This window comes from Ovis aries, chromosome 9 (assembly GCF_016772045.2).
Source record: "Ovis aries strain OAR_USU_Benz2616 breed Rambouillet chromosome 9, ARS-UI_Ramb_v3.0, whole genome shotgun sequence".
NCBI lineage: Eukaryota > Metazoa > Chordata > Mammalia > Artiodactyla > Bovidae > Ovis > Ovis aries.
Window position 1 is genome coordinate 73,660,303 of NC_056062.1, and position 27,900 is coordinate 73,688,202.

A 27,900-nucleotide genomic window follows, 5' to 3' on the forward strand; every position below is an offset into this window, starting at 1 on the left:
AAGTATGTTTTACATTAATAAATATTTATTCATTTCAGTACATAAATATTCTTAATGATGAAAAAATAAATTAATAAAAATAAAACAATGATAAAAGAAACTGAATAACAAAGAAAAAAACTGAAGCATACACAAATAAATGGAAGGATAGTTGATGCTTATGGGATAGAAGCATCAATATAGCTAAAATTTCCATATTACCTATAGCAATCTACAGATTCAATGCAATTTATATCAAAATTCCAATGGCATGTCTCACAGAAGAAGAAGAAATATTCCTAAAATTGGTATGGAACCACAAAAGACCTCAAACAGCCAAAGCAAACTTGAGGAAGAATAAAGCTGGAGGCATCACACTTCAATTTCAAACTATATTATAAAGCTATGGTAGTCCAAACAGTATAATACCGGCATGAATCAGACATTTAATACAAAGGAGCAGAATAGAAAGCCCAGAAATAAACCCACACATATGTGGTCAATTTATGGCAAAGGAGTCTGCTAGACAATGGAAAAATGATAGTCTCTTCAATAAATGGGGCTAGAAAGACTAGACAGCCACATGCAAAAGAATGAAACTGGACCACTCTCTTACATGATACACAAAAACCAACTCCAAATGGACTGATGACATGAATGTAGGACATGAAACCATAAAACTAATAGAAAAAAATCACAGGGAATAGGCTCCTTGACATCGATTTTGACAATGGTTTTTTTGAATTTGACAACAAAAGCAAAGGGGAAAAAAGCAAAAGTAAACAAGCGGGATTACATAAAACTGAAAACCTTCTGTACAGCAAAGGAAATCGTCAAGAAAACGAGAAGGTAGTGAAAGAAAATACTTGCAAATCATGTCTGAAAAGAGGTCAATATCCAAAGTATACAAAGAACTCATACTATTCAACGGAAAAAAAATCCAATTAAAAAAATGGACAGAAGATCTAAACAGACATTCTTCAAAGATGACAACAAATGACCAACAGGTCCATGAAAAGGTGCCCAACTAGTCATCAGAAAATGCAAATTAAAACCACAATGAGATATTACCTCACACCTATTAGAATACCTATTATCCAAAAGACAGGAAATAACAAGTGGTGACATAAATTTGGAAAAGAAGGAATCTTTTTCTGCATTGTTGGTGGGAATGTAAATTGTTTCAGCCACTGTGGAAAACAACATAAAAGAACCTTAAAAAACTAAAAATAGAACTACTATATGAATCAGCAATTCCACTTCCAAGTACTTATGCAAAGTAAATGAAAATGCCAACTTAAAAGGACATATATGCAACCCCCCATTCACTGCAGCATTATTTACAACAGCCAAGACACAGAAACAACCTCAGAATCCACGGATGGATAGATAAGGAAAATGCGCAATATATGCACAATGGAATATTACTTAGCCTTTAAAGAAGAAAATTCTGCCATTGGCAACAACAGGGATGGACCTTATGGGCATTATGCTAAATGAAATATTCAGATAGAGAAATACAAAAGCTGTGTATCTCATGTGTGGAATCTAAAAACAAATTCATACATACGAAAGGAAACGGGTCGGTGCCAGCTGAAGTCTGTGGGGACAGGGGAGAGAATGCGAGGGATTCAAAAGATATCAAGCTCCTGCTACAAAATAAATAAGTCCTGAGGATGTAACGTACAGAATGGAAACTATAGTTAACAAAACTGTATTTTATATTTAAGAGTTGCTAAGAAAGTAAATCTCATCACACAATTTAAAAAATTGCAACTGTTGTGGTGATAGATGCTAACAAAACTTATTTGTAATCATTTTGCAATACATAAATATATCCAATCATTGTATTGTGTATCTACAACTAATACAATATTTTTTCAATTATATCTGTTTTTAAAAAATTATTATTAAATAATGAAAATTTAAAAATAGAAATAGACAGAACTACTAACCAAGGAACATAAAAAGCCTCTACACGCTGACAGTAGCTCCCAGCTGACAGCCAGCAAGGAAATAATGATCTCAAGTCCACAAACACAAAGAACTGGGTTCTGCCAACAAACTTAATGAACTTGGAAGTAGATTCTTCCCATGATCTTCCAGATAAGAGCCCAGGCTAGCCAATATCTTCAGTCAACCTTTTGAAATCCTAAGTAGAAAAGCCAGAACTCACCTAGATTTCCAACATACAGAGCTGCAGTTAATAGGCGGGGTATTGTTTTAACTTACTAAGTTTGTGGTAATATAAAATTAATACTGATATTAAGTGTTTTATATAGTAATCAACTTTGATAAGCCAACATGAATAAAAATAATAACTAGTGAGAGAAAAATATTCATATACTCATGCAAGGGAAGAATTCCATATAATCTTTGGAAAGTATAATCAAATTGTGGTAGCATTTTTCATTAAAATTGCTCATCTACATATTTGTTGCAATGCCAATGGCAAAGGATATAATGAGCATTTTCAAGCTCTGTGAACTTCATGGAAAATATGGTAATTTTCTTTGAAATACATATTGCTCTAAGCGTATTTCATTGTCAGATTTACATTTTTTGCAAATAGTTTAATAAAAAAAGAAAAACTGTTCAATTTCTTCAGAAAAGGTAATGTATGCCACTTTTATGTTCACCAAGTTGTTTCAAAGTTAAGCTATAATGCAGCAGATCCAAAGAAATAATGTTCACAAAAACGTTCAATGCAAAAAACGCACTGTGACATTGGAAAAATTATCAATTTAAAAAATAGGCCATAATTACAAATCATTATCAAATTTTCATCACATAGTTTTTATTTTTTATATTGTGATTGACACCAGTTGAAGAATCAATTGGTGACTTACTCTCACAAAGATGAACTTCACCTTTAGCTTACTTATTGCCGTCACAAACATTATCAAATTTCCTTTAAAAATTCCCTATGGAAAATATCTTTGAAATGGATGCTCATCCAACTAAACGATAAAGAATAAATACGATGATTTTTGTGTCATCCAATCAGACAGTTTCTCAATTTCTCTTTCTGGTCTCAATTTCTCTTTCTGGTCTGTTAGACCAATTATATCAACCTTGCTTTCTACCACGAAAGCCTATGCATACACTGCTCTCGTGGATCAGGCACAGTAGTAAAGAAGGGCTTCCCTAGTGGCTCAGACAGTGAGGAATCTGCCTGTACTGAAGGTGACTCAGGTTCATTCCCGGGGTCAGAAAGATCCCCTGGAGAAGGGACTGGCTACCCACTCCAGTAATCTTGCCTGGAGAATTCCATGGACAGAGGGGCCTGATGGGCTACAGTCCATGGGGTCACAAAGAGAGGGATACAACTGAACAAATAACACTTTCACTTTCACAGCAGTAAAGCAGGCTTCCCAGGTGGCTCAGTGGTAAAGAATCTGCCTGCCAATGCAGGAGATGGAGGAGTTGTGGGTTGGATCCTGGGGTTAGGAAGATCCTTCAGAGGAGAAAATGGCAGTCCACTCCAATATTCTTGTGGGGATAATCCCATGGACAGAGGAGCCTGGCAGGCTGCAGTCCATGGGGGTCACAAAGACTCAGATAGGACTGAGCACACAGGCCTGGACAGTAGTAAAAAAAAAGACTAAGCCACCAGTCATAGCTGCCAAGCTCTGAAACACGGCTGGTATAAATCAAGCTGCTCTGCAAGTATGAAATGCACACCAGATTTTGAAGACCTTTTACCAAAAAAGCCATAATCTAAAATAGTTCATTTATTGTTTTATATCCATTACGTGTTGAAATGGCAATACTTTGGATTGTTGTTGTTCAGTTGCTAAGTTGTGTCCAGCTCTCTATGAGCCCATGGACTGCAGCATGCCAGGCTCCTCTGTCCTCCACTATCTCCTAGACTTTACTCAAATTCATGTCCATTGAGCCTGGGATGCTGTCTAACTATCTCACCCTCTGCTGTTCCCTTCTTTTGGTTTTGGATAGACTGAGTTAAATAAAATATATTATTGAAATTAATTTCCAGGGAACTCCACTCAATACTCTATAATGACCTATATGGGAATTGAACCTAAAGAAGAGTGCATGTATGTATATGCATAATTGATTCACTTTGCAGTACAGCAGAAACTAACGTAACACTATAAATCAACTATACTCCAATAGAAATAATTTTAAAAAATAAAATTAATTTTGAAAAAATTTAAAGTTACATATTCTCTATGTATTCTTATGATAATTTAACTAATATATGAGATTCCTAATCAGTCACTAGCCAATGATATTTGGAAAAGCACAACAAATTATAGAGCATGAAGATGAGGTTACAGAAGAATTATAGATATAATTTCTGCCAAGACAGCACTTAACAAATACAATTAAAAATACTAAAGAACAGATACTTCTTTTGATAATGAGCTCCCATCAAATGAACCATCAAATGAACCATCCCAAAGATAATGTGTTCTGGGCAATATGTGAACAAAAACTACTTGAAGGCCCTGCTGCTGCTGCTGCTAAGTCGCTTCAGTTGGGTCCAACTCTGTGCAACCCCATAGACGGCAGCCCAGCAGGCTCCCCTGTCCCTGGGATTCTCCAGGCAAGAACACTGGAGTGGGTTGCCATTTCCTTCTCCAATGCATGAAATTGAAAAGTGAAGTCACTCAGTCGCGTCCGACTCTTAGCGACCCCATGGACTGCAGCCCACCAGGCTCCTCCATCCATGGGATTTTCCAGGCAAGAGTACTGGAGTGGGGTGCCCTTGCCTTCTCCACCCTAGATAGTAACAAAAAAAACAGACAGACACTGGGGTGCAACTGACATTTGGAAGGAGAGAATGACACTGGATGAGTTTCCCATTTTTATGGCTTTTAGTCAAATCTAATCAATACCCAAAGGCTAAATCTATATTAGGAAACTCAGTTTTAGCTTGAAAAATGAGAAAAGTTTGAGCAAATACAGCATGTAGATCATGTAGAAAGTGAAGACAGAATGACAAAAGAAAGCTACAAAAAGAAAAAATTAAATTCCATGTATAATAAACACTGTCCAAATCTCATGTATGCACAGGAAGAATTCAAACAGTTCAGTTAAAATTAAAATAATTAAGCCAAAATTTCAGCTGTTGTACCTTAGGGGGAAAAAAGTCTGTAGCTTAAGTTCTGCCAAGTTAACTTGCTTTAAAAATAATCAACACTCAGAACAGATTTCAGAGTCCCTATCTAGAAAGTATTATTAAACATGTCCAAGATACAACTAAAATTTATTTGATAAATTAAGGAATAGAAAATCATGATTCCTACTCAAGAGAAAAAAACCATCCAGAGAGACTGAGAGCTAACCTAGATGCTACTGTTAGCAGAAAAGGATCTGAAAGCTACCATAATAACTGTATTAAAGGAAGTAAAGATAATATGCTCATAATGAGTGAACAGATAGATCTCAACAGAGAAGTGATGACTATTCAAAACAACCAAATGGAAATTTTAGAATGAAAAGTAAAATTTCTGAAATTAAAAATCCACTAGATGAGGATTTAATCAGATAGAGATTATGAAAGAAAGATCCCATGAACTCGATAATTACATAATCTGAAAAAGAGAGAGAAAAATTTTAATTACACAATATCTGGGATAATTTCTAAATAGTTTAAAATACAAATAATTGAATGAAAAGGAGGTTAAGATAAAAACATGACTTAGTGAAACAACTGACACAAACAAGAGAGAAAATGAACAGAGCTTAAAATTTAAAAATAAACCAATCAAGCAAACAAGAGGAAGTTCATGAATTTAAAAATATCAATATCAAAAATAAAAGAAAGGTTATCAGTATCAATTCCATAGATATTAAAAACAATAAAGGAAAATTATGAAATTTATACCTTTCTAAACACTGTTAATAAACAAATGGGCTATCACAGCTTCTATTTAACCCTGTACTATCTGTCCTAATAAAAGAAGAAAAAGAAACAAAAAGCATAAATACTGGATATGAAGTAGAACTATATCTATCTGCAGATGACATGATTGTTTACATAGGCTATTATAATGAACCTAAAATAATTATCACAACTAATAAGTAAATTTGGCAAGGTCAAAAGATACAAGGTTAACACTGAAAATAAATTTACATAGAAGTTGAATACAACTAGAAATTGACATTTTTGAAATAATTCTATTTATAGTATGACCAAATACCTCACATGCTTATGAAAAAAATAGTCATTCAAGACCTGTACCCTTAAAACTACAAAACATTCTTAGACAATCTAAATAAATGAAGAAACATCCAATAGGAAAAATTAATGTTTTTAGATGTTAATTCTCCCTAATCAATGTACAGAAATACAATGCAATCCCAGACTCAATCCTAGCAAACTTTTAAATCAAAATTAACAAATTGATTATAAAATGTATATGAAAATGCAAAGGGCCTGGAATATCCAATATCTACAAAGGTGACAAACCAACCCAACAGAGAGCATAAAATCTTTAAGTATTTTTAGCAAATTGTAGTAAAACACTGAATAACAACCAGGAAAATTATGAATCTTGACCCCTACCTCCCACCATTCATGCAAAAAATAATGTGCAATGGACTGTATACCTAAACTGAGAAGCTAAAACTCTACAGCAGGATCCTCTATGATCCACCTCCCAGAATTCTGGAAATAAAAGCAAAAATAAATAAATGGGATCTAATTAAAATTAAAAGCTTCTGCACAACAAAGGAAAATATAAGCAAGGTGAAAAGACAGCCTCCTGAATGGGAGAAAATAATAGCAAATGAAGCAACTGACAAACAACTAATCTCAAAAATATACAAGCAACTTATGCAGCTCAATTCCAGAAAAATAAACGACCCAATCAAAAAATGGGCCAAAGAACTAAATAGACATTTCTCCAAAGAAGACATACGGATGGCTAACAAACACATGAAAAGATGCTCAACATCACTCATTATTAGAGAAATGCAAATCAAAACCACAATGAGGTACCACTTCACACCAGTCAGAATGGCTGCGATCCAAAAATCTGCAAGCAATAAATGCTGGAGAGGGTGTGGAGAAAAGGGAACCCTCCTACACTGCTGGTGGGAATGCAAACTAGTACAGCCACTATGGAGAACAGTGTGGAGATTCCTTAAAAAACTGCAAATAGAACTACCTTATAACCCAGCAATCCCACTGCTGGGCATACACACTGAGGAAACCAGAATTGAAAGAGACACATGTACCCCAATGTTCATCGCAGCACTGTTTATAATAGCCAGGACATGGAAACAACCTAGATGTCCATCAGCAGATGAATGGATAAGAAAGCTGTGGTACATATACACAATGGAGTATTACTCAGCCGTTAAAAAGAATTCATTTGAATCAGTTCTGATGAGATGGATGAAACTGGAGCTGATTATATAGAGTGAAGTAAGCCAGAAAGAAAAACACCAATACAGTATACTAACACATATATATGGAATTAAGGAAGATGACAATGACGACCCTGTATGCAAGACAGGAAAAAAGACACAGCTGTGTATAACGGACTTTTGGACTCAGAGGGAGAGGGAGATGGTGGGATGATTGGGGAGAATGGCATTCTAACATGTATACTATCATGTAAGAATTGAATCGCCAGTCTATGTCTGACGCAGGATACAGCATGCTTGGGGCTGGTGCATGGGGATGACCCACAGAGATGTTATGGGGAGAGAGGTGGGAGGGGGGTGCATGTTTGGGAACACACGTAAGAATTAAAGATTTTAAAATTAAAAAAGTAAAAAACTAAAAAAAAAATAAATAAATAAAACTCTAAACCTTCTGGAAGATATATAGGAGGATAGTCTGACAACTTAGAGACTGGCAAACCATTAGCACAAAGAAAACAAAAACCGTAAATTAAAAAATTGATAAATTAGATTTTTATCAGAATTAAAACTTCTGCTCATCTAAAGGGATTATTAAGAAAATAAACAGGCAAACCACAGACTGGGATATATATTCACAAAGCATATATCTGATGAATGACTGATACCTAGAAAAAAGAATTCTTGCAACTCATTAATAAAAATAAAAACAACCTAATTTTTTAAAAATTGAACAGACACTTCACCAAGGAAGATATACAAATGGCCAATGGGTATATGAAAAAGTGACATTGTTAGTCACTAGGCAAATACTACCAAAGGAGTTGCTATTATAAATTCATCACAATGAGAAACAATTAAAAGACATATATCAACAAATGTCAGAAAGTGTGAGGAATCACCAAAACTTTCAAACATATTTGGTGAGAGTTTAATTATTTTTTTAAATGATCTGGCATAATAAAACTAAATACACACCTCTCCAAAGACCGAAGAATTTCTCTTCTAGATATGCATCCAACAGAAATAAAAATGTATCTCCACAAGAAGATTAATATGAGTATAAAATATTCATAACATAGAAGACTACTCATAAGGAAAGGGAAAGCTAATCATATATGCACATGAATGAATTTTTTAAATTATGCTGATCAAAAGTTTCATAAAAGTATATCACCTACATGGTTTCAATTACATGAAGTTCTAGAACAGACAAAACAATCTATACTAAAAAAATAAATAATCAGAACAATACTTGGTTCTGGAGGCTGAGGGGAGTCAGTATTGACTGTAAAGAATCATGGGAGATGTAAGTGTGGGAATTCAGAGGTTAATATAGTCTCTAATTCAAGAGGCTCAACCTATAGTGACTACCCAAATATCACATGGTCAGTAAGTAGCAGACCCAAGATATGAACACAACCCCTGTGTTCAACACTACACAACATAAAGCTACCACAATATACGTACAACAGTCAGGCACAAACCACCTGCTGACTAGACATGGCAGCTCTCCTTGCCAATTTCCTTTATCTCTATATCTGACATTTCAAAGGTCATGCAATGAAATGGAAAGTTTAAAGGAACTTAACTGAGAAGTCCTGAGTTTAAGTAAGTAGCTAAAAACTGTATTTCCTAGAGCCTAAATTGGGTCCCATGTCCCACTTTCTAAACCAGAGCTGCTCTACTTTTAACTGTTTTACATACTGAGTTAGATTTTAAAGGAAATGTTCTCAGCTAAAATCAAAAGACAAACAAAAATCATGACTTGAAAAACACTAGACAAAGAGCCCTCACAGTTGAAGATACCACAACTTTAACTTGTAACGGCTTTTTAAATTTTGCCCCAAAAGAACTGCTCACAAACATTTCAACCCAGTGATCGATCCCAGGTCTCCCACATTGCAGGCAGATTCTTTATCAACTGAGCCATAAGGGAAGCCCTCTGAGATTCTTAAAACTTCTCAAATGCAGAAGCTAAATTCCTAGATCAGCCTTAGGAATTATTTTCTTGGGGACATGAATCTTTGTCAATAATTCATAAATGGATGTGAAGGGTCCATGGCATATATGAAATGAATTCATTTTGCTAGTCAGTGAATTAAACAAAGTGAGTTTACCAGTAATTAGCTTCTTTGAGTTTTATAAGATTCCTTACAATCATATAAAAGGTGATAATAAAAAAGTATAGCTAACTTTTACTTGTCAGTCATCAACAAAAGCAATAACGTTATAAATGAAAGTTCTTTGAATAGAGAAAGTAGTACCTAGTGGCTGTATATCAGTATCAGATTAAGTATCTATACTAATAATTTTGGTATATGGCTATGATTCACAGTAAACATTCCAGTAAAAGTATTAATGATACATAAATAGAAATCAAGACATTCTGAATAGAAATAAAGAGTTGTTAAGATAAGCTTTTATTTCTGTAATATAACTATTAGCATTATAATAATTATTATATACTTAACAAGGTTTATAGATACACTCTGGAGCTTCCCTGGTGGCTCAGCAGTAAAGAATCTATCTGCAAAGCAGGAGAGATGGGTTTGATCCCTGGGTCAGGAAGATGCCCTGGAGAAGGAAATGGCAACCCATTACAGTATTCTTGCCCAGGAAACTCCATGGACAAAGGAGCCTGGCAGCCTACAGTCCACGGGGTCATAAAAGAGTTGGACATGACCTAGCAACTAAACAACAACAGTAGCATAGATACAGATATGTGTGTATGTGTGTGTGTGTGCGCACATGTGTACATTCGTATCCACCTCTTGGGTGCTTTATCTTTCAGAATATAGACTCTTCACAAAACATTCTTCCTGTCATGAAAAACTGATGTGCTGTGATGATACCAACTAAAACCAATGCCCACTGAGCACGCTGTACTCCCGGAACTATGAAGACTAAGAATGCTGTTCTTGCTATGTCAAAGCAGTCGTTACTGTGCCGTGATGAATAACAGGTGTCCGTGCCAAAAATTCTGAGCACAAATTGATGGCTTCATTACAAACCAAAGCAATAGTAAAAAGCTATATAAAGGTCCAAATACTTCTAACCCAAAACACTACTAGATGAAATAGTTAAATATTTACTTTGCAAAATCAAATTTTATTTAGGATAATATTAATGTTTTAGAGGGCTTTCCAAGTGGTGCTAGTGGTAAAGAACTCACCTGCCAGTGCAGGAGACCTAAGGGACTCAGGTCCAATCCCTGGGTCGGGAAGATCCCCTGGAAGAGGGCATAGCAATCCACTTCAGTATTCTTGCCTGGGGAATCCCCATGGACAGGGCAGCCTGGCGGGCTACATGCAGAGTACATCATGCAAAAATGCCGGGCTGGATGAAGCACAAGCTGGAATCAAGATTGTCAGGTGAAATATCAATAACCTGAGATATACAGATGACACCACTCTTATGGCAGAAAGCAAAGAAGAACTCAAGAGCCTCTTGATAAAAGTGAATGAGAAGAGAGAAGAAGTTGGCTTAAAACTCAACATTCAGAAAACTAAGATCATGGCATCCAGTCCCATCAGTTCAAGGCAAATAGATGGAGAAACAATGGAAACAGCGAGAAATTTTATTTTGGGGGGCTCCAAAGAAGATTCTTGAGAGTCCCTTGAACTCTAAAGAGATCCAACCAGTGCACACTAAAGGAAATCAGTCCTCAATACTCATTGGAAGGACTGATATTGAAGCTGAAACTCCAATACTTTGGCCATGTGATGCAAAGAACTGACTCACTGGAAAAGACCCTGATGCTGGGAAAGATTGAAGGCAGGAGGAGAAGGGGACAACAGAGGATGAGATGGTTGGATGGCATCACCAACTCGATGGACATGAGTTTGAGCAAGCTTTGGGAGTTGGTGATGGACAGGGAAGCCTGGCGTGCTGCAGTCCACGGGGTCGTAAAGAGTTGGACATGACTGAGCAACTGAACTGAACTGAACTGAATGTTTTGGAGGAAAATAGCCCATTTACGCTAGGTGAATTCAAGCTTTAAATTTCAGTTTTATAATTAGAGTGGATCTGTAATTTATTGTCAAATGACAACACTTTTGAGAGGAAAAGCAGTAGTGACAATAATCAGTGGGAGACAGCAGGCATAAACGGAGGCCAGCCCAGCCAAATCTGATCATATGGGAACCTTACTTGTAATTGAAAATGTCAACAAGTCCGAATCTTCTTTGATCTACTAGGTTTTTAAAATTTTACTTTTAAATATTAAAGCCTGTGCATAGCTCATTATATACAGATGGAAAGGAGAGAGTGTGTGTCTTTAATATCCATTCTGAATAAATTACAGCCCTATTATGCCCCTGTGTGGCCAGCCGGCACAGCAAACTCACTGACATACATTAAGTGACAGAGAAATAATTACAAGGTTTGGAGGGAAAGAACAAGAAATATTACTAAAAATCAGAAAAAGCCAAACAGAAAATATTAAGTACATTTTCTCCGCAAATTTTATTACGAAAGATAATCATTATTATCAAGTTATTTAAATACTGCTCAAAGCAAATGATTACTCAAGGCACTGAACATTTAAAAATATACCTTCTAGCATCCCAACATTTTTGTTTGCTTCCAAAGATAAGATCACAAATTTAGATTCCATAATGAACTTAGTACTTCAGAATTTTGTTTCCAGTAACAAAAGGAATTATCTTTGTATCCTGATCAAGTCATTTAATCAGGGGGGAAATAAGTTTAGGGTAAGAAATTTTGATTATAAGAATATAAATGAAAGCATCATTTCATTAAAACCTATCAAGTCGATTTACATTAGATGCAGACACAGATTTTTATTTTTCTTGTTGGACCTTTGGTTTTGTTATTTTAATTATAAAAGAAGATGGTGCTTTGCCACCTCTTTTACATACAAAAATGGTACTTAAACACAAGATAGGAGAGTCACCTAAGAACTTCCAGTTTAAAATGTAAGAGCTATATTATATCATTTCCAATAAAATGTCTATCTAAAATATTTTTATTGTTTTCAAATAAAAGAAATTTCAATTATTCATTAGATAATAAAATATTTTATCAATCTATACATATCTCTGGTTTAGTGACTTATGATACATCAAATATTATTGTGTATTGAAAATTCTTCACTTCTTTGACAAGCTGAACCTGAAAATACTTTTGGAGTAATTATTATGGAAGATTTTAATTTTTTAACCTTGTATTGCTTATATGTCATAGAGGTAATCTGCCCTAGCACCTGAAAATCTGATGAAAGTTAAGCCGCAGATTTAGGGACAAGATTAGTTACCTGGAAAAAGTCTCGAGAAAACTATTTGAAAGAGTCCTCTTTTCAATAATAGATTGTCTACAATTGACGTGTTGTACTATTCTAGTAATTTCTCCTAAAAAGTAATTCAGAATAAAATATAATGTGACTGTCCATATCTATGATGTTATGTTTCTGTCACTTTAAAGATCATACTTAATGTCACAATACAATAATTGAATATTCCATTTCAATTAATACCATTAAATAATAATTATTCAAGTAATAACAACCAACACTATTCTTTCCAGAGTGATACTTACAGAACTGATGCTTCAACTTTAAGACCATTATTATGTCCAGTCCACAAAGCTGAAAGGCCTATTATTTAGATACATTTTTAAAGTTGTTGTAAGAGTACAACATCTGATGACATACTCAGATCATCTTTGTTCTATAAATTTTTCTTCAAGGATGATTTTTTATTCTACATCTTACTTTCTGATTTAATGTCTAAGCAAAGTAAGAATTTTAAAAGACTACTGTATCTGATTCAAACACAAACCAAAACATTAAAATATGTGGAGATACTAATTACAAGCTCATATAAACTCATTTTCATCTCTCATATTTCTTAAATAATAACTATTTGCATAACTGGCTTTGCTTATTAAAAGTAAATCAATAGTTTATATTTATGAAAATCAATAGATTGACAGGTAAAAAATGTCATGTTTTCTTAAGACTAACAAGTTAAAGATATATAAAGACAGGGGATTTATTCCTCCTCAGCCAGAATAAATTCTTCATTTACTAACTGATAGTTTCAGATAATTTTAGCTAAAAAATTTTTAAAGTTAAATAAGATTGATCTCACGGAAGCATTAGAAACTTCACAATTTGATGTTTAACTGCAGCAACCTAAAACTCCAGGTTTTTAATAATGAAAGCATTGCAATTCTGAACATGCCCATTATAACAGAAACTTGAAGCCAAGCAAAAGAATCTTAGTAAGCATACACAAAATTCCCTCAAGAAATAGACTTTTTTCAAATTTTAAAACTACTAACATTTATTTTAAAACAAATTCCATACCATGCTGTTAATAGCACAACTTCTAAAGTGAATGTGCACTCAGCCCTAACATTAATAAACACATAAGTTCTTGGCATTACAAAAAAAGAAATAGAAATCAAACAAGGAAAAGATATACAAAGGATAAGTACCCATACTAAAAGTCTGAGAGCTTCAGATCATGGAAATTTTAAGAAAGCCATGCTGCCTCTTTAACATAAATGTAAAATGCAATACAGATTATTTTTATCATTGAAGAAACTCAAGCAATGTATTTCTAAACTAAAAACAAAAAAGTATCTTAAAATATAGACAGCCTCTTTTAGAATATCACAGAATTTCATAACTCATATATTTTTAATTAGTCCAAAAACTAAATGTAAAAAAAAATCAAATTAGTTAATTTAACAGAACAGTAGGAGGAAAGAAGTGAAATTTTATAAAAAACGGATGTTATTCCATATTTCATGAAAAGGTCATAGATAAATTTATCATCAGTAAACATTTTAATTTTCAACAAATTCTAAAAGCTTCCTTTTCACCTGCTAAGTTAATACAAATACTGGGTAATAGGTATTTTTTAAATCCTAAAATAGCCTGCCTCACACTGTTGAGAGATCCTAGAAGAGACCAGCAAAAATCATTCAATATTCTCTGCACTCTTAGTTCCCCCTCAATTTCCAGAAGGTTTCAGTACATTATCATGTTCACAGTATTTCTTTCTCAGTCTTTCTCTACACATATTTAGTTAAAGTGGGGTCTTTCTTAAACAAGGTATATAACATCAGAAATACTCAAAAGGCAAACAACTTAAATGAGGGAAAAACTGCGTGATAAAACTGCATTTCAAAAGCATTCTTTAATAAGCTAACTGCTACAGTGAAAGCCAGAGAAACCATCCAAAACATATGTCCGTGATTTAACAACCTTCACCATACACACATACACACACACCGGAAAAGAGCAAGTTGAAAAAGCAATAGGAATTTATAACAAAGCATCCTTCCAAACTAGCCCATCTCATACAAAGCATTATTAGCAGTTCCATAACGGAGCTTGTTTTAAAGTGATTATTGATCTACCCTGCATAGAGAAATGTCTTGGACCTAGAAAACGTCTTCTGCATGTTTTACAAAAAGCATGCATGACTGCTAATTCACATTTTCCAACAAATCACATATGATTATATAGCCCCATCCTTACATATGCAGTGCAATCACTGCCGTGATCACAAAGGAAAAAACCTATCAGACATTTTAAATTAATCATTTTATTTATTAGAAAATGAAATCATGAAACAGCCTATATTATATTTCAGAGGTCAAGCTAGTTAAATTTAAGATGTTTTTGTGCTTTGAAGTAAGCTTATTTTCCTTTTTAAAATCAGTTAAGAACTACATAAAAATATACGTTTAAGATTAAAAAGATGACACCCTTATAATACTAATATTTCAATACAGAACAATTTTACAGACATAAGATTCTTATCCTGAAAATATCAATTCTAAAAGAATATATAGTTTAGCTTTACTCACCTTGCATTGTTCAGCGTTTGTCCAAAAAGCTCATTTTGTAAAATATTTGGTGGGGATGAAAAAACCCCATGAAAATGAGATAAAACAGAATTGCAGACCTGGCGCAATGTCTCAAATTGCATTTTCCTTCCTTTTATTTTCCCCCTTCTCTTATTTTTCCTTACCACCTGTCTTTAAAGTCATCTATTTGCAGACACCATCAAATAAAAACATGCCAATCAAGTTCCATATTTCTCCTGAGCTCTGTAAAAACTGTGCTTAAATGAGCAGAGGTTGATAGTTAATTGTACAGTCATTATTCTTCTAATTCAGTCGTAGAAGATTCAGTGCCCGTGCGGCTTTCGGCTTTCTCCTGACTGTAGCAAGAATTCTAAACAGCAGTGAGCTTTTTGGGCATTCCCAGCTGAAGTGTGAAGCTGAGCTGCTTTCATGGACTCTACTCATATTTCTCTAAGCCTATTAAAAACACGCAATGAATAGATGCTGTCGTCAGGAGTTTCAGCACATCTGGCTGCCAGCAATAAAATCTCAGAAGTAATAAAAATGGGCCAAGGTATCTTCCCAATGTTACTACTGGGTAAGAGGGGAAGAAATTATAGATTCCTCAACCCTTTTCTCTTTCCCTGAAAAATGAATAACTCCAGCAACAGAGTATATAGGTCTCATTAGTGTATAGGCTACTGCATAGGGCCAAAACATTCAAAAAATAAGCAGCTGATCCTTCTTTTAATATCATAAAACAATAAAAATATAACAGACAATAGGGGTTTTATTGCCTGCATTTGTAATGCCATACTTCAAAAGAGACATTTGGAAAACATGTACTTAGCTGTCTTAATTTCCTATTTAATTTTAAAATGTCTTCATCTACTTATTTTTAAAGGAAAGTGAATAATGTTCAGCTGGGCCCTTTTTAAAGGCCATACATAGTATGAAAGTGTTAGTCACTCAGTCGTTTCCAATTCTTTGCGACCCCATGGACTGTATAGCCCACCAGGCTCCTCTGTCCATGGGGATTCTCCAGGCAAGAAAAACTGGAGTGGGTTACCATTCCCTTCTCCAGGGGATCTTACCAATCCAAGGATTAAACCTGGGTCTCTCTCATTGCAGGCAGATACTTTACCATCTGAGCCGCCAGGGAAGCCCATACATAGTATGATCTACGTGATTATTCAAGTAATGCTAGAAAAAAACTGTACCTTATCAATTAAAACTGAAACAGCACACATGAAATATGAACTTTCCCACAAATCAAAAAGATACAACTAAGGCTAGAGAGACTTTATCAACTATTATTTATTCCAATAATGGCAGTCACAGTATTTTTTAGAAGGATATTTCCTGAAGGCGCCAATGGTCTTAGAGTACCACAGATCACCATCCATTCTAAACGAGTAACTCTGGTTTAACTAAAATCTTAAGTTACTCTACATCCAGGATCATCCATCTTTCTACAAAAGATGCTCTAAAAGTAGTGTGTAAACCAAATTTTTAAAAGCAACTCACTTATAGGATGATCAATGTATTTATTGATCTCTAACTGCTCCTAAATCATGACATTTCTTTAACAAATACATCTCTTTTAGCCCTTTTTCTCTCAACTTTCAGCCTTAACTTCTTCTATCCCCTTCCATACACATACCACTATCAATAAATAAGCACTTAAGTGCCTATTTAAATACATAAAACCTTTTTTATAAACTAGTGAATTCTTTTCGATGCGAATAAACATGTCACAAAATAATAACATAAAAGAAACAATACTAAAATTTTAAAAGATAAAAAGTAAATGTAATAATATAAATTTTAAAACAACTAATTTACTTCTTTAATAAATTAAGATCTTCAATAATGGGTTTGTCCTCAACTAAGAGAGGCCTGGTATAAGGACTTCTCTGGTGGCTCAGACAGTAAAGCGTCTGCCTGCAATGCGGAAGACCTGGGTTCAATCCCTGGGTCAGGAAGATCTCCTGGAGAAGGCAATGGCAACCCACTCCAGTATTCTTGCCTGGAAAATCCCATGGATGGAGGAGCCTGGTAGGCTACTGTCCATGGGATTGCAAAGAGTCAGACACAACTGAGCGACTTCACTTTCTTTAAGAGTGCTCCTATTTTGCTTATTATGTTATATTTTAACAGGTATACACTAATATGTTTATGAAATATATACACACATAACAATCATAAACTATTTTTGGCTTATTAAGTATTAATACTTTTAACTTTTTAATATTTAGAAAACATTATGAACAAGTGATCGTTCCTACTCTTTTATGGATGAAAAGAAACTAAGGTATTAAGGGATTAAAGATCACACAGCTTGTAAAAGAGTATTCGAATGAAGGTCTTTACTTTGGGCTCCATTTCATATGCTTCTTGCCTATTATTCTATCTATACACGTGCACACATGGGTACCCACACATACACACTTGTATTTGTAAATAAAAAATAAGTGAAAGTGTTAGTCATTCAGTCAACTATGACTCTTTGCAACCCCAAAGACTGTAGCCCACCAGGCTCCTCTGTTCATGGGGATTCTCCAGGCAAGAATACTGGAGTAGGTAGCCATGCCTTCCTCCAGGAATCTTCCTGACACAGGGATCAAACCCAAGTTTCCTGAATTGCAGGCAGATTCTTTACCATCCGAGCCACCAGGAAAGTCCATTTGTAAATAAATCAGCCTCAATACATGAATAAGAAACCTATTTCCCAGTGATCCAATCAAGTATATTTCAAAGTAAACATGTCAAATTTTTAAAATTCACAAATAATGTTAAGTGGGTTTCTTCCATTTAACTCAGACAGAAGCAACCTGATGTGCTTCAAATTGTTAAGCCTCTGACTACAAGTTGATTTTTACATCTATGAAAGGTCAATTTCTATAAGTGGATATATACATTTTTAAGTTCTTAATTTCTGAAACTTATAGTATCTGTGATATATCCATCCATACACACACACATATATATATACCCAACGCCTTGTGGGTAGATTCAATTTTTATAAATAGGAGACTTCGCTGGTGGTACAGTGGATGAGAATCCACCTACCAATTTAGGGTACACAGGTTCATTCCCTGTTCCGGGAATATTCCACGTGCCATGGAGCAACTAAGCCCAGGCACCGCAGCTACTGAGCCTGTGTGCTGCAAATACTGAAGCCCAGGGGCCGAGAGCCAAAGAAACCCCAGCAAGGAGAAGCTCGCTCACCACATCTATAGAAAGCCCATGTGCAAAAATGAAGACCTAGAGTAAGCAAAAGTAAATTAAACAAATTTTTTAACTCTTATAAATAATCCAAAGCCATTTTAAAGCAAGTCTATTAAATAAGAAGGTGACTAAACTGCAAAATAGTCTGTCGTTAAAAAAATTTTTCTTTTATGTTTCAAAATTAAATCTTAAGGCAAGCTCACAGCAAGAGTTTCAAAAATGGTCTAAGCAATAGAAAGAATACTGGAATGAGCCTCAAAATGGCTTCTTTAAAGTAAATAATATAGCAGCTGCCTTCCTAGGAGCCTTATTTTCCAGCTGTCACTGTATTACACGCAGTACCGGTCAGCTTCCTCACAGTTTCTTCAACATTCCAGAAGAGATTTCTCCCACTTCCCTACCTCACTATCACCTTTCACCTTCTCATACTCATCCTGAGGGGCTCGAATGTCACTTTCTCAAGAAGACTTTCTTTAGTCTAGATTAGGTCCCCCATTTTCCACGACCATGGTACCCTATACTTTTTCTTCACAGCATTTGATAAAAGCATAACTATATATTTACTTGAAAAAAGTCTGTCTTTCACTCTCAGTTCCATGATATTAAGACACATGTTTATCTGTCTACCACAATGCCTAGTAGAGTAGATATTTAAAAAATAAGAAGCCTAAATTTTATAAATGTTATGTTTTAGTCACATCACAAATTAGTACAGGAAACTGCTCCGGGCTTAATTTGGTTGTTAGTTTCTGTGTTTTTTTTTTGTTTTGGCCTGCCATATCATGTTATAAGGTTCATAAATACAAGAACAACCAATATTCGCAACCAAAAACATTGTGCATTGGATGGACCTTGTAATTTGTTATCAATATCCTAAATATTATAAAGAATGTTTATAGTTCATATTGTTTTAAATTTTCTATATACTGAAGGCTCACAAGTAATATAAATATCAAGAGGCTTCTATAAAGACAGAAGAACATAGCGCTTGAAGTCAAATAGCCTGGATTTAAGTGGTGAGTCCAACCCTACCTAGCCATAAAACCTCAGGATGTTCACTTTATATGTCTGAGCTATGTTTCTTCAAATGTAAAATAAACTACATCACTTAGGGTATTATTATATCAAAACAAATGTATTTTATAAACTGTAATGTATGCTGTATGTGGGAGTAACCTCACTGTGAACTATCTATGGAATCAAATTATTGGAACCAAGATTCTAACAATAACGTTCCTGCTGCTACTGCTTAGTCACCAGTCGTGTCCGACTCTGTGCGACTCTATGGACTGTAGCGCGCCAGGTTCTTCTGTCCACGGAATTCTCCAGGTAAAGAGTACTGGAGTGGGTTGCCGTGCCCTCCTTCAGGGGATCGTCCCAGCTCAGGGATCAAACCAGCTCAGGGTCTCCTGCATTGCAGGCAGATTCTTTACCACTGAGCCACCAGGGAAGCCCAACAATAGCATTAGGTATCTTTTATTCATCATATTTATTTATGCAACAAATATTTATAGGATTTCTTTGTGCAAAGTTCTATATCTCTGTTCATTAGATGCTGAAGGGATAAAATGCTTATGCTTACCCTTTTCTGCAAAAATGAGATAAATTCAGAATGTCCTTCAAGTAAGGTCAGTTCCATACTTACATCTAGTCCTGCAGAGGCATTAACACTCACAAATGGTATAGCTGGTAGCAATTGTTTTCTCTGTGGCCATTCTATTAGAAAATTTAGCTCCTCAATGGAAATAACAGTGTTAACTAGAGTTCCCACAGAAGATGTTAAGACACTTCAAGCAGCACAGGCAATTTCATTAAAGATGACAGGGAAAAAGTCAATCAACACTAAAAAGTTAAACCTTTTGAAAGCAATCTCAAATTTTCAAATAAAAATGATAACGTAATTTATTTTGCCTATTAAATTGGCAAAGTATTGGCTAGAAAGTCAGAGAATGGCCATGTAAATAAACTGCATTTATTAGCAGGACTGTATACTGATAGAACCTTTTGAGAAATATTAAGTAGTATTTGGCAAAAACTTTTAAAATGCTCAAACTCTGAGAGAACACTAGGAGAATAAACAATGAAATGTTGATATTGACTACTTCTGGGTGAAAATATCATAGAATCGTTTTCCATTATTCTGTAGCTTTTGGTACGCTATCCACAAGACAGACCAAAATGTAAACTATGTAATGTGGAGAATTCTATAATTACAGTGAAATCTTTACCCATAATATATTATGATGCTAGCCCATAAGCTTTTGCTTAGCAATGCTCTAGTAAATCAAATACTAGATTATTAGTTTTCACATGATTGGCTATATTCATCTCTGGGTCAGGAAGATTCCCTGGAGAAGGAAATGGCAACCCATTCCATTATTCTGCCTGGGAAATCCTATGGACAGAGGAGCCTGGGAGGCTACTGTCCATTAGTTCACAGAGTCAGACACAACTTAGTGATTAAACAACAACAAATTAGCAGTGGTATGTTTTCTTCTTTATCAAAAAGTTCTTAAAATTCTGTAATCAGTAAAACTGCTTAATTAGTACTATGAAAATCCGAATGAATGAGAAAACAAAATTTAGCACTAACTTCTTTACATTACCTTCAAAAATATTTGAAGTATAAGTCTTAAATTAAAATTATTAATATTTAAGAATCTTGGTTTACAAATTTCTAGTGTCAATAAGTGGGATATCTTAAGAAGTTTAATGCAAACTCAAAAATTAGATGAATGAGTAAAAATTAGGAAATTATACTCTTCTTAACAGTACATGTATCTAAGGCACAAACACTTATTTAAATTTTATGTTCTAAAGATGTCTAGTCCCAAACATGTTTGGATTTATTTTTAATGTTTAACAGTACCAAAGTATTTCTATTAAAATGCTACACACATGAAAACATCTAAATATTACTGATCAATTAATGAAATTGTGTTATATAGTATGTATAATCTATAAGAAAAATCCCTGAAACATTAAAAGAATCTTTCATTTTCTTAAAATATAGATCTGTAGTTCTATCTATATAACAACTGCACTATCTCTTCTATTGTAATATTCTTGGTCCATTGACTTTCTGAACCATCTGATAAAAATCTAAGGCTTATAAGAAGGATGGCCCAGAGAACAAGGTGTCTTTATATGCTTTGCAAATAAAACTCTTGCATTGTAAATATGTCCCTGAGGCAAGACCATGAAACCATTTACCTAACGGGTAACAAATAAGCAAAGAAATAGGAAGAAGATGAAATTTCTAACCAAAAAAAAGGAAAGAAAAGATGTTCAATAAATGTAAACTGGCCTATGCTTCAACTTAAGGTGGACCATATAGTACATCCAGGAAAGAAACAGAGGAAGAGTAGCCCGGATCTAAATAAGTACAAAAGTCTAAAGATTTCATATAAAAATCAGAAAGGAGTTTAGTTCAAAATACCTACAGCAGTTTTCATATTCAGCTTTTTAAAATGTGTTGATAGCGTTTTCATTTGTTTTCTGACATACCAAAAAATAAAAAATCTGTAACACTTCCTGGAGCTTAAACTCTGTATCCAATCTCCCTAATTTCAATCACTGCATCAAAACAGACTCAACAGTTTCTACCATCTAATTTAGAAAGGAAAGGAAAAACAGTGAAAGCATCCACAAATGTATGAAGTCCCACCGTCATTCTCATCTCCCTGATCCCTCAGTCTAGGCCAAATCTAGGGGCTAACGTCACTGTGCTGTAACCAAGTTGCAGAGCTAACAGAAGGACTTCAAGGCCGCTTCAACAGTTCAACGCAGCGCTTACCAGAGCAGCCTCCAACTTACAAGCTGGCAACAGCAGGAATACGTTCCCTATCACATTCAAGGATTAGGCTACAGGGTACCAATTCTATATTTAAACTCCAGGATGAAAACAGCCAGAGTGATTGTCTGCTCTGACACCCAAAAGGTCTATCTGTTAGAGGAAAGAGAACCAAGATCTCAGAATATACAATCTGGTAAGTCCCTCCAGTATCAGGACTGCTCATTCTGAGTAAATATTCCCTTGATAACCATCAAGAGAATAACTGGAAGCAACACTACAACCTCAGGGAGCAAGATCCATATGAATAAGGTCCAACTCCACTTCTAATAGCTCCACTGTCTGGGAACCACAGTATAGAAATGATGATAGCCTTGGGACTCCAAGTACTCAACCTAATCTTGCAAACTGCCTCCATAAGGCACTCTATTACCTAGCAAATTCCAAGTATCCATAGATTCTTCATGAAAGAAATGCTGACTGCATACTGTCATTATATGAAAATGAAAAATGATAATCATTGGTACAACTATAAACGTGTTGTAGCAAAATAAGGGGGACAATGAAATACTGTGCAATAATACTGGCCTCCAAGAGTTCCCATCCACAATGCCTTTCTTTCTTTTTTTATGCTTTTCCATCATGATGGAAGATAAGATATTGATATTGAATATACACACTTCATTTCTTTCATACAATTTCCTTCTACTCATTATTTCATGAAATAAAGGAGGAATTGGAGACATCATAAATACACCAAAAAATTATCTCACCACATGTGGATGCAAGAACATCAATTAGAAAGCCAATAAAGTAGCCAAAGCAAGATAATAGTTGGCTTGAATTAAATATAGCAGTAAAATGGAGACACGGGAAGATAAAAAGTAGATATTAAATCAACAAGACACAATGACGATTTGCCACAGGGGTGGGAGGGGGGGTGTATGAAGGTCAAGAGAGGCATCAAAATGACTCTCAGATGTCTTTCTTAAGAAATCAGGCAGAGAGTCTTAACATTTCCTAAGACAGAGAATGCCAAAGGAGGTGCAGATTGAGGGAAAGGAAAGGGAAAGATGATGAGTTGCTGAATTTAAGAAGCATGTAAGATAGCTAGAAAGACAAATAAGTAAGCAATTGGATATGTCACTCCAGAGTTCAGAAAAGAGTCCTCAGCCAAAGATATAAATTCAGGAAGCATCAGCATGTTAGTAATAATTTCAACCAAGCAAGCAGATGAGATCACCTAGAAAGTTCAAAATGGTAAAAAAAAAAGTGTAAGACAGTGCACCAGGAAACTAAGTTCCACACTGTCATCAGATATAGAAGAAGCATAAAGGATAAAGATGAAGAGAAGCCACAGAGGTGGGAGGAAATCAGGAAAGCGTGATGGTCTCTAAGTCAATAAAAGACAACATTTTAAGAAGAATGATATGACTGACTCTGTATTATATATTCTGTCATCTGGAATTGGAAGAGTCACCCCTTGTAATGCTGTGCTTCATAACAGTTCTATGGAAAACAGCTCTTTTACCTGAAATCACTTGCTCTATAGGACCCAGACCTAGCTTATAAAAATGAACTGAGAGCAGACATCCTTAAGCTTCCTTCATAAGTCCTCTTTCTCCCTTGGAAGAAAGTAAGCAAACAAAATTTTTAGTCTTCATTCAGCCAAAGCAGGAGACTCTGTGCAAACAAATGCAAATCTATATGTATTTTGATCCAATTCTACCAACTAAAACATCTAGTTAGATATGCCTGGTCCTTAGAAATGGACAGAAATCAATACTAATCAGAGAAACTAGAGCTACTTATGAGTGAATCTGTTTAAGTACCAAATTTGAAAGTAGAAAAGAAACTAAAATATAACATAACAAAGAGCTATTCTATCAATTTTCCACCTAGTTTCCTTTTTTTCTTACTAACTCCTTCCTAAAATATCTAGCTTACTTATTATTAACTCTATTTTAGAACCCTCTTGCTCTAGTAATTTTTGTTGCTTTTGTTCAGCAGCTAAGTTGTACCAACCCTTTGCAACCTCATGGACTGCAACATGCCAGTCTCCTCTGTCCTCCACTATATCCTAGTTTGCTCAAATTCATGTCCATTGAGTTGGTGAGTAGGTAATGCTTTTTTTAAATTTTAAATTTATTTATTTTAATTGGAGGTTAATTACTTTACAATATTGTATTGGTTTTGTCATCAGTTTAGTTCAGTTCCGTCACTCAGTCGTGTCCGACTCTTTGCGACCCCATGAACCGCAGCACACCAGGCCTCCCTGTTCATCACCGATCCACCACAGGTGTACACGTGTTCCCCATCCTGAACCCCCCTCCAATCTCCCTCACCGTAAACCATCTCATCCTCTTACACTCCCTTCTCCTTTTGCCATCAATCTTTCCCAGCATCAGGATCTTTTCCAGTGAGTCGGCTCTTCGCATCAGGTAGTCAAAGTATTGGAGCTTCAGCCGAATGTTCAATGAATATTCAAAGTTGATTTCTTTTAGGATTGACAAGACACTCAAGAGTCTTCTCTAGCACCACAATTTGAAGGCATCAATTCTTAGGTGCTCAACCTTCTTTATGGTCCAACTCTCACATTCACACATGACTACTTGGAAAATCATAGCTTTCACTATACGGACTTTTGTCGGCAAAGTGATGTCTCTACTTTTTTTATATGCTCTCGAGGTTTGTCATAGCTTTCCTTCCAAGGAGCAAGTGTCTTTCAATTTCACGACTGCAGTCACAGTCTGCAGTGGTTTTGGAGCCCAAGAGGGGAGAAAAAAAATCTTTCACTGCTTTCACTTTTTCCCCTTCTATTTGCTCTGAAATGATGGAACTGGATGCCGTAATCTTAGTTTTTTAACGTTGAGTTTCAAACCAGTTTTTTCAGTCTCCTTGAATAATATTTGTAATGACAATGAATAATATTTACTTTATGTGTGAAGTAAGTCACCAGGAATTGGATTAATATATTGCTTCCTATCTTGAAAGGACCTCCCTTGATGTCATATTCTGTTCTAGGCACTGCCCTATTTTTATGCTCCTCTTCTCAGCAAAATGTTTTGAAAAAGCTGTCAACCGTTGCTGAGTGTACCTCCTCATTTCACATTCTCTTCTCAATCTATAATAACAGAGTTTTCATCACTAACACGCCACTGAGAGTGACTTCCATGTTGCCATATTCCAAAACAATTCTCTGTTCTTTTCTTAACACAGCTTCACTCTAGCATTTGACACTGATGCTATGCCATCTATAGTTCTTAAACTATCTTCACTCTTTGTTCCTGAAACATAGTCTCCTTATTTCCCTCTTCTTGGTGGCATTTTTTTTTTCTTCAGCCTATTTTGCTGACTCTTACTACTCTCCTTCAATCTCTAAATGTTGGAACTGTCCAAGGCTCTATAGTGACCATGTTGTAGGTTGCTTCTGTTCTTTAATCTAATTTGCTCTTCCTAAGTGACTTAGATCCCATGGCTTTAAATATCTTCTACACATTATACCTTTGCCCTTCCCTTTCCTGAGAACTTTAAACTCATATGTCCTAAAACTCCAAACTCCAAATTCTTGTGTCCATCAACTTGATATCAGCAAATGGAAGTAAGAAAGTCATCTCAAACATAACATGGCCAAACAGAATTCCTTAGTTTTTCCCTTCTTGGAACAACACTACTAGGAGTTTTCCTTAATCTTTTTCTTTCACATTCCACCACATATATTCAGTCTATCAGTAGTAGATTGTGTCAACTCCATCTTCAAAATGGAACACAAGTCCAACAACATCCATCTTGTTACTATCATTCTAGCTTAAGTCACCAACATCTCTCTCCTAGACTACCTCGATTGCCTAATTTCTCTCTGTATTAATACTTGTCTCCTACAAACCATTCTTACATAACAAAATGACCCTATGACAATATAAACAATTTCACGTTACTCCCATATTTAAAGCCTACAATGGTATCCTATTACATTTAAAACAAGATCTAAACTTCATCACTTGACAGAAAGGGCGATTTTTTTCTTTTTTGTCCTAGTGGTTGGTGAGAGTTAGTGTGAGCAACCACCTCTTACTCCTTACACAGTACCACCATGTCACTGTAATTCAGAAATTCCTATGGATGCTCTCATTTAAAATGTAAGCTACTTTTACAATTTATAAGTGTTCCCAGAATGCAAAAAAGAAAAGATAATATGAAAATACAAGTAAAAGACCAATTTAGGCCTTAGACATAAACATAACCACCAAACCTCATTTTTTTTTGAGAGAGAGAGAACAAAACACTGAGGTGCACTGAAGCACTGGATCAAAATATATTTAGGGAGAGGGGAAAACATCACAATGAAAAAAAATCAGATTTTCCTAAGTCTCCCTATTCACATGACTCTAATTCTTATTAAGCAAAGTCAACCAGAAGAAATGGGAGTCTTAGCACTTTTCTTAGATAAGAATAAGAAATCAACCTCAAAACTTTCATCCGTGTCAAATAATTTATACAAACGAACTTCAGATCTATACCACTAAAGTGAAAAACTTATTTTACATCACAACAATCTTGAGTTCTTATATTCTGCAGCCTTGCAGTCTTCGTTATATGAAAAAATACTACACTTTTCCAGATGAATGTAACTAAAATTTGTCAATCCTGCTTTATGAACACAAACCAACTCTCACACAGAGAAAAGGAAGACTAAAATAGTTTTAAAGATTAGATAAATAGAAAACTCAATAAGAATTTGAAAAAAATTACTGAGAAAAAACAAGTTAAGAACTAACATCTAAGAAATAGACAAATAAACAAAAATGCTCGGGTGGAAACATAATAAAAGAAAGACATGGATGAGGGCTGCATCAGTAGAGAGGGGAGGTCACCCTTAAGTTTAATTTTCCAGTTCAAGCACTGTGTAATTAGGCAAGCACAGTGAGAACTGTTCCACCAATAACCTTCAAACCAACCTTGAAAGACCTTTCCAGACAAAGAGCTCCAAATCACACCACAAGACTTCCAACTGTGTCAAATAATATATATAAGCATCTCTTGGGTATATATCACAGAAACAGAAATAGCTGGTTATAGGTAATAACAATTTTGAACCTCTACATTATCTATTTTTATTGCATTATTAGTTTAAAAAAACTAGAGTAGCCACAGATGACTAAAGAAGAAATCCACATGATTCTATATTAATGCTCCTAACAGCAAACTGTATTTCAAATCTTAGGACAACAGCAGTTTATCATGTGTTGAGCTATCTTGAGATGCATGAGACTAATTCATTCTTTGGATAAAAGAGATCGCACAAAATTAAAATAAAAACACCTAAGAGAAATACACACTAGTGCCATTATTAAATACAGCATGCATACAAAAATGAACATGCATAATTAAATGTAAAAATTTCTATAAACTTCTTACAAATTAAAAAAAATACATTTTCAAAACTGTTCCTGAGTTTTAAACCAAATTTCTCAATGGCTGCAGCAGCTCTGCAAATAAAGGCTACGGTCAAAGGATGCCAGAATTATTTCAAGAAAAACCTCTATCCCAACTCACTGTATATTAAACTTAGTCCCACCATTCGGAGAAGGCAATGGCACCCCACTCCAGTACTCTTGCCTGGAAAATCCCATGGACGGAGGAGCCTGGTAGGCTGCAGTCCATGGGGTCGCTAAGAGTCGGGCATGACTGAGCGACTTCACTTTCTCTTTTCACTTTCATGCATTGGAGAAGGA

At 35.0% G+C, this 27,900-nt stretch overlaps 1 protein-coding gene across 49 annotated transcripts in view; it reads right to left on the reverse strand.

The window, feature by feature from the left end:
- The window catches only part of RIMS2 (regulating synaptic membrane exocytosis 2), a 601,609-nt gene that overhangs the window by 375,322 nt on the left and 198,387 nt on the right, over nucleotides 1–27,900 (reverse strand). For 6 of the 49 annotated variants that reach the window (XM_042254417.2, XM_027973128.3, XM_027973134.3 and 3 more), the window contains exon 1: nucleotides 15,163–15,614. The exons of the other annotated variants lie outside the window; for them this stretch is intronic. In XM_042254417.2, coding sequence (XP_042110351.1) covers nucleotides 15,163–15,284 — 122 coding nt within the window. In that variant the 5' untranslated portion in view covers nucleotides 15,285–15,614. Of the gene's footprint in view, nucleotides 1–15,162; nucleotides 15,615–27,900 lie in introns of those variants that run through there. 49 annotated transcript variants of the gene reach the window in all.